This window comes from Solanum verrucosum, unplaced genomic scaffold (genome assembly GCF_900185275.1).
Source record: "Solanum verrucosum unplaced genomic scaffold, falcon-dt-bn FXZP01000060.1, whole genome shotgun sequence".
NCBI lineage: Eukaryota > Viridiplantae > Streptophyta > Magnoliopsida > Solanales > Solanaceae > Solanum > Solanum verrucosum.
In genome coordinates this window covers 1,974,090-1,981,677 of record NW_026020129.1, presented here as the reverse complement: position 1 = coordinate 1,981,677, position 7,588 = coordinate 1,974,090, and the positions used below count along the sequence as shown (strand labels likewise).

The following is a 7,588-nucleotide window of genomic DNA, read 5'->3' as shown; positions in this document are numbered from 1 at the left end:
TGAGTTAATATGAACTCGTGTCTCCAATTCGGTGCTCAAGACTACTCCCAAAAATACTTAGCTCATAAGTGTTTTAAACACATCTTTCTTTATTTGAGATAATTACTCAAAACTTTGCCCGAAGGCTCACTTGGAAACAATGTTCCTTTTGCTTGAAAACTAGCCCAAAGGCTCTTTTGGAATCATAGTTCCTTTCTTACTCAAATGTTAAAACATTTGGAAACTTCTTTGGGAATACATAGTTCCCTAATAACTTTTGAGAAATGAACTCAACCTTAAACTCTTGACTTAACTTGAAACTCCTGACTCTTTACTCTTTACTTGACTTGAAACTTGAGCCTTAAAATGAGGTTAAAACATTCAATAAAGACTCTTGAACAACTTTAAAGACTTACCTTGACTCACTTCTTTAACTTCTAACTCAACCCTTAAATTCACTTGACTTGGAAACTAACTCTCCTTGAATTGGAATCATGAATTCAAGGTGTTTGATCACGTGTTATGGACGAGTTCTGACGTTTAAACGTACCTTGGGGTGTTGGAAACAACTAGGGAACATAGGTACAATACCTAGGAACATGCATGAGAAAGTGGGGAATGAATGGGAAGACTTGGCGCTCTGAGAGGCGCGGAGCGCCAGACCTCAAACTTCAGAGGGGTCTGGTTGGGGCTCTGGTAGGGGCGGCGCCCCAAGGGCTGGACCTCAGAGTCCCTTTTGGGGCGCGCTGGCTGGCACGACGCCCCAGCCCTTTTTCCCGAAAACTCAACTTTTCTCCTCCTTTTCTCCAACTCTAAACCTTCTAAACTTCAAAGCTTTATCCCCCAAACACTTAGGATCATCAAAACCCTTAACATACACTAGATTCAACTCAAAAACACCACCGGAAACATACACCAAACCAACAAGAACTACAACACAACACAACTACAACTTCAACAATTCCAACCAACAACTTCAATCAAACATAATCAATCTTTTCTCGAAATTAAATGAGCTTGGCGTGTGGGGGAAAAAAACCAACCCAACACTATGAACTCACATACCTTAATAGGGATCACCCCCTAAGAAAACCACGACGATCTTTACGAAGTTTGCTTCTTCTTCTCCTTTCTCTCCTTTCTCTCCTTTTCTCTCAAGAACCCTAACTCTTACTCTTTTTAAAAAGGGAAAAACTGATCAAAAATCAGTCTTACACCTTGATATATATCCAAAGACAAGGCTAGGGAAAAGACCAAAATACCCTTACAATTTCCGGACGGATTCCCTGCCAACTGCCCAACTTTCAAAGGGCATAACTCGCTCATACAAACTCAGAAACGAGCAAACTCGATGGCGTTGGAAAAACCAATCCACGAACTTTGCAACCATAACTGGCACCATACCTAGATCATCCTGAGCTAGGAGTTATAACTGTTCAAAGTTGGCCAAAAATTCATTATTTTTCCATACTTAATCAAATTTTCCAGATTTTTAATTCTTTCCAAAAGACTATTTCCAAGTTTTAAGCTTCTTCCTAGTCCCCAACTTGCAAGATGTCACAGGTTTCACTAGCTATATGACCTCACATATCATGCTTCTGCAATTAAATGTATCTCAGGTCAATATTACTCAAATGAAAATACAAAAGTATGTAGAAATAAGTTCTTTATATTTTTCATGAAATTAAAAATATCTACCTCAGCAAAAAGACTACTAAAAAAGCATAGGACCTGAAGTAAATACGAAAAAGGACTAAAGCATATTTTCAATTAGAATGTCGCCTATAAAGGTCTTTTTCTTCCGGTATGTTCTGAATTCGTTTACATGAATTTTAAGAGATTAACAATTTTCTTTCATGTTATTTTAAATTATTACTCGTCTTATTTAGTAATAGTAGAGCACGCAATAAATATTCTCTCTAATATTTTGTTTCTCACTGAAAATATAGTCGTGCTCATGTATTAACAACAAAAAACTAGATAGTGTGTACTCCATAATGAGAGCAACTTTTTGCTGAAATAAATTATATTAACAGTAAAGTTAGTTATTCATGATCTACTCTTAAACAAAGGCCAAACTAACGTAAATGCCTTGTAAACTCTAAAATCCTTCGATTTATTAAATAAAAGGCTTTCTTAATTGATAAGATTTTCACTTGATTACATGTCTCTTAACAAAATCAGTTAACCATTGGTAACATTATCTTTTTTTATGGAAAATCTTTTAAGCAACAATTTATAGAATTCCATTTCATATTCTATATTTAATGATAGTTTCTATATTACATGTCTTTTTTTGCTTATCAAATTTAATTACGTAATATATATCCTTACGTGCATTTTTTTCCCTTTACCAAATTAATATTTCTTAATTCATTCACTCCTTTTTTTTTTTTTGCCTAGCTATAAAATGGCTCTAATTATAAACTTCTCTTATCCATAATTTTCTCTTCTAAAATGAATTCTAAAGTTTTTTTCCTTTTATCTATTTTATCCTTTTTGGCTTTCTCTCAACTTGCTTTAGTTTCATGTAGAAAGGCCAGAACCAACCATGGTTTAGATGGATTCACTCTTGATCTTATCCATCGGGATTCTCCTCTTTCTCCATATTATAACCCTTCCATCACCTCTTCTCAACGCCTCCGAGATGCATTCCAAAGATCTTTCTCCCGAGTATCTTTCTTCACGAAAGCTTCCATCCATCCCACCACACTTGTCAATCATACTATTCAATCAGACATCATTCCTGAGCCCGGAGATTATTTAATGAAAATTTTCATCGGTATGCCCCCAATGAAAACCTATGCAAGTCTTGACACTGGGAGTGACTTGACATGGGTACAATGCAAACCGTGTACTCATTGTTATAAACAAGTATTACCCCTTTTCGATCCTCGAAAAAGCTCAACGTATAAAATAATTGGTTGTAATAGTAAGGAATGTGAGCTAGTAAGAGATAAAACTTGTGACAAAAAGAATGTTTGTGAATATGAAGTGCAATATGGTGATGGTTCTTATAGTACTGGAGATGTTGCTTCTGAGACATTCACATTTGATTCAACTTCTAAAAAGGTTGATAATATTTCAATTCCACATGTTATTTTTGGTTGTGGACATAGTAATGATGGCACTTTTAGCAATCGTACTGCTGGGATTGTGGGATTAGCAGATTCAAAAATCTCTTTTATTAATCAACTTGATAAACAAATTAAAGGGAAATTCTCTTATTGTTTAGTCCCAAATAATGATTTATCGCCATCTTCTCATCCTCCCAATACTACAAGTAAAATTAATTTTGGTTCTAAGGCAGTTGTATCCGGGCCTAACGTTCTTACAACTCCCATAATTCGAAGGGACACCGATATATTCTACTATCTATATCTCGAAAGTGTTAGTGTTGGAGGTAAGAAGTTAGAGTTTAAGTCTCCACAACCCATGAATTCTTCTAGTACCGCTAATGAAGACTTGGGAAATATTATAATCGATTCTGGCTCAACGTTGACAATGATCCCTGGTAAATTTTATGACAAATTGGAATCAACTTTGGTGGAAATGATTAAAGGTAAAGTTAAATTATGAGACCATTTTTAAACGTATAATAAATCATACTTTTAGTTATTTAATTATTATATTATGTCTCAACAGGTAAGAGGATAGAACATGGCCCGCTTCCCATATGTTACGAGACGAAAAGCATTGTCAATAAAATTCCTAAGATTGTGTTCCATTTCAAGGATGCTGATATCGAGTTGCTACCTATGAATACATTTGCAAAAGTTGATCATTTGAGTTGTTTTTCAATTGTTAAGGGGTATTCCGATTTTGCTATTTATGGAAACTTGCAACAGATGAATTTCCTTATTGGATATGATATTGTAAATCACAAGCTCTCTTTCTTACCTACTAATTGTACCAAACACTGATAAATTTGGATTACAATTTCATATTTTTAATTAATTAACCACTTTGTATGTAATGAAATTTGTCCTTTGTTTAATGGGAGTATGAATGTGTTAGTATTTTAAATGTCCTTTTCTTTAAGTTCATAATAATTCTAAATTATTGTAATCTAATTTGATCAGGATTTTCCGATTGAAAAGTAGAAGAAAAAGAAGGCAATGTACTAAATGTAATACCATGTTAATTAGAATCTAGGGATAATTTCAGAGACCTCCCTCTAGGTTTCGCTCTATAAAACTCGCCTATCCTGTGGTTTACGATATTACGTCTACCTCCCTTATTTTCATTTTCTTGTAACCATTCTTCAAATCTATTTAAAATAAATATAGATTTGACAATTTTACCCTTCTATATGCAAGCTTAGATCTAATTTTCAATGATTTATCTCTATTTCTTGGATCATTTTTTTCTTCGCTCGTGGAAATGTTTAACTAGAACAAAATATGATCGTTCTTATCGTATTTCTGTCTTAGGGAGTTCATTTTTATCTTCGATTTGAAGAAATTGTTGTCGAAAAATGATGGGTTATGTGGGTAAAAAAATCATCAGTGAATTGGTAAAAGGTAAAATGGAGATGAAGAGTTAATATTTGGTGAAAATTGTGGGTCAGCTTGAATAAAGACTTTGATATTTATTTGATAAAAAAACACACACACACACACACACACACACACATATATATATATAAAGTATTTGTTAAAAAAATTTGTATAACTTTACGCATTACGCGTTGAGATCGTGGGTGCTTTTATATATATATATATATATATATATATATATATATATTAATATTAATATTAATCGTAGTTCACTCGATAACTTATGACTAGAAGTCTTATTTTTAATAATAAGACTTTTATTTTCACTTTAATTAAAATAATTATACATTTATATTAAGAAGTGAGCACCCATGATCTTAAAATCCTGGATACGCCACTATACGTCTATTTGCGTGTTGGATATTACTATCTATACTATGTAGTTCCCACTTTAAAGCACTTAATAACTCTGGGTTGACTAAGGTTGGTCGGTTCGAAGAGTATAAACCTCCGTGGTTACAAAGTCTATCTGCTAGGTCTTTAGTTTCTAATATTTCTAGATATAAACTTAATACCTCCTTAATTTTTAACCAATCTGTTTTAGTTTGTAATTCTCTATATAAGTACCAATAATATAACCTTAGTTGGTTAGCAAAAGGGTGTCTTTTCATATATTATCCTAAATAGTGTTCCCAAAAATCTTCTCGCTCTGATACCAATATAATATACGTTTAAATTAATGTAAGGTGTAAGTAAATAAGAGTAAGAATTTAGATTTAAACAAATAAGATAGTTTCTGTCAAGATGATGTAAACTGCGGTTGTAAAATTTGTTGTAAAATCCTACTCATTACTCCCTCTTCCTGTTCCGTTATCTAGTATTAGTAGTTTTTTGTTGCTGAATCCATGTAATTTCTCCCAAAATTACTTCTTTTTTTTTTTTTTTTACTGTTCATCTCTTTACCTTACTCCTTTCATCTCTTTTCTTTACCCATTTTCTTAGCACCTGCTTCTTTAACCACACCCTGAGATTCACAGTCCTTTTGGTTTTCTGACCATGGCGGACTTTCAACATCCCTAGGTATTTACAGGTTAATCCATCGGGGTTACTAAGAGGGTAGAGAACTAACCATTTACTAAGAATAAATTAAAGAGTATATGAACGAACATCATAATAGCATATCATAATAATATGAACATCATATCATATATACACACATAATAACATACACATAATAACATAGTATATATATTTAGGGAGAAAATTACTAGGATCTAGAAAACAGATAACTACTTACATGATAATGGTCGGAATGAGGTTTCCCTTTCGGGAGTCCCCGAGTGACCTTGCAGCTACTTGAAAATTAAAACACACACTTTGTACACGAACACTACTCACTCTTTTTTTTTTTTTTTTTTTTTTTGTAAGGGAAGGGGAATATATAAACTTGAAAGGGAAGGGGAATATGTAAACTATTACAAACTTCAAACTTCTTTACTTTGCTCTTCTTACACTTCGCTCTATCTTTCTTCTTACAACATGACTCTTATTTATAGAAGTCCCTCCGGATTTGAAATTCGGATTTCAATTCTTTAAAGCTTTCTTCACCTGTCGGGTGCTCTTTGGGCCCCATCGTCACATGGCTTTGTGAAACCCTTTTTGAAATTGAGTGTCCTTCTTTTGTCTTCTTGCGATAGTGGAGTTGTCTTTATTAGTAGTGGATATGTAGTGGAGCAGTGGGTGGAGTCTTCTTTATTATAATGGCTCGTGATGTCACTGCTTACTTATTTTGTTTGTCTTCTTGTGATGATGTCATTGCTTATGTATTTTCTATGTATCCAGGTTGTGTAGTGTTACGGAATCAAAACTCATCCCCGAATCATTGTCTTCATTTGGGTCGTAATGCTGATTAAATTGGTCTGATAGATTATTTTCGTCACTGCTACTCTTTATGTCTTCATGGTTTGAAATTGCTGGATCTGGTTTTGGATTTTCTCGTATAATTTTTTCTTGTACCTCTTTAGTCTTTTCCGTGAGTAATTTGTAAAGGGAACTTTTTATTATTTTTTTTTTCTTTTTTGGAGGGGGAATCCTTTTGTCCTTTTACTTGTTTTTGCCATTGTATTGAAACTTGCCGGCAGAATTCTTACACTTTTTGGTAAAGTGTCAACCATTAACGGATTTGATGAGTCTTTACCCGCTACCGTTTGAACGGGACTAGCTGTACCCTTAGCTGGTACAATAGCTTTTTCTACATTCGTTGGGGAATGTACACCCGTCTTATCCATTTTGTAGTGAGATGGAGAACTCTTATCTTGATCGGTATTTCCAAGTAAAAATCTTATCCTCTCTTGTAATGAGTGGATATGTTGTGTCATTTTTCCTTTTTCTGTTTCTAGTCTTTCGATCGTCTGATTTAGTCTTTTGAATCCTTCCGTCATTGAGGAACAATGATCGCAGAAAATAATTCTGTCCGTGTCTTTCTGAATATTGTATTGCAAAGATGGTCTTGAAATTTGTCTCAAAGCTGGGCTTATGAAATAGTTAGGCCCAAGTGCTCCTCTGGCATAGTCTAGTGCTTCATTCAAATTAGTGAATCCCTTAAAAAGTGGGGTCGGAAAGTCTTTAATTGAATCTACTACTTCTATCCATGTCTGAAATACTCCTTGTAATTTTCCTTGGACTACTACATAAAATCTAAATTTTTTGTCTTCATTTTTGTCCGTAAAGTAATGGCTTAATGAGTTTACTACTGACACGAAATAACTGTTGTCTCGAGGAATCTTGTTATATGCTATCCATAGGTTGTCTATTAAGCATCTTTGAGGTCTATCTATCTTCGTTTCTGGTTTCACCCTAAACTTAGATTAGATGGAGGATAGAAAATTAAATTTTGTTTTCCAAAATATATTCTTTCCATGCTCGTATTTTGTCTTGTTTGTGGCTGAAATAAAGTATTTCCTAAGAGAGTCTGCAACAAGTCTTTGTCTTTCTGTCCACTTGAGCTTGAACTGGATGCTCTGTCTTTATCTGTACTCATGTTGAAAACAAATAGTTAGTTTTCATAAGTCTGCTTAGTTGATCTGCTAAAAAATTATCTTTTCCCTTTA

General features: G+C 33.8%; 1 protein-coding gene across 1 annotated transcript; it reads left to right on the top strand.

Moving 5' to 3' along the window:
- The first annotated feature begins 2,436 nt into the window (after positions 1-2,436).
- LOC125827024 (aspartic proteinase CDR1-like) lies at positions 2,437-3,965 on the top strand. Its single transcript, XM_049506382.1, has 2 exons — positions 2,437-3,541; positions 3,625-3,965. Exons 1-2 carry the CDS (start codon positions 2,437-2,439, stop codon positions 3,900-3,902), a joined length of 1,383 nt encoding a protein of 460 aa, XP_049362339.1. The 3' UTR covers positions 3,903-3,965.
- Positions 3,966-7,588: the final 3,623 nt, after the last annotated feature.

Bases quoted from the DNA above. Each gene is read 5' to 3' on its own strand.
- LOC125827024 (XM_049506382.1), top strand. From the start codon at position 2,437: ATGAATTCTAAAGTTTTTTTCCTTTTATCTATTTTATCCTTTTTGGCT. The intron at 3,542-3,624 runs GTAAAGTTAAAT...ATGTCTCAACAG, and splicing joins TTTGGTGGAAATGATTAAAG to GTAAGAGGATAGAACATGGC.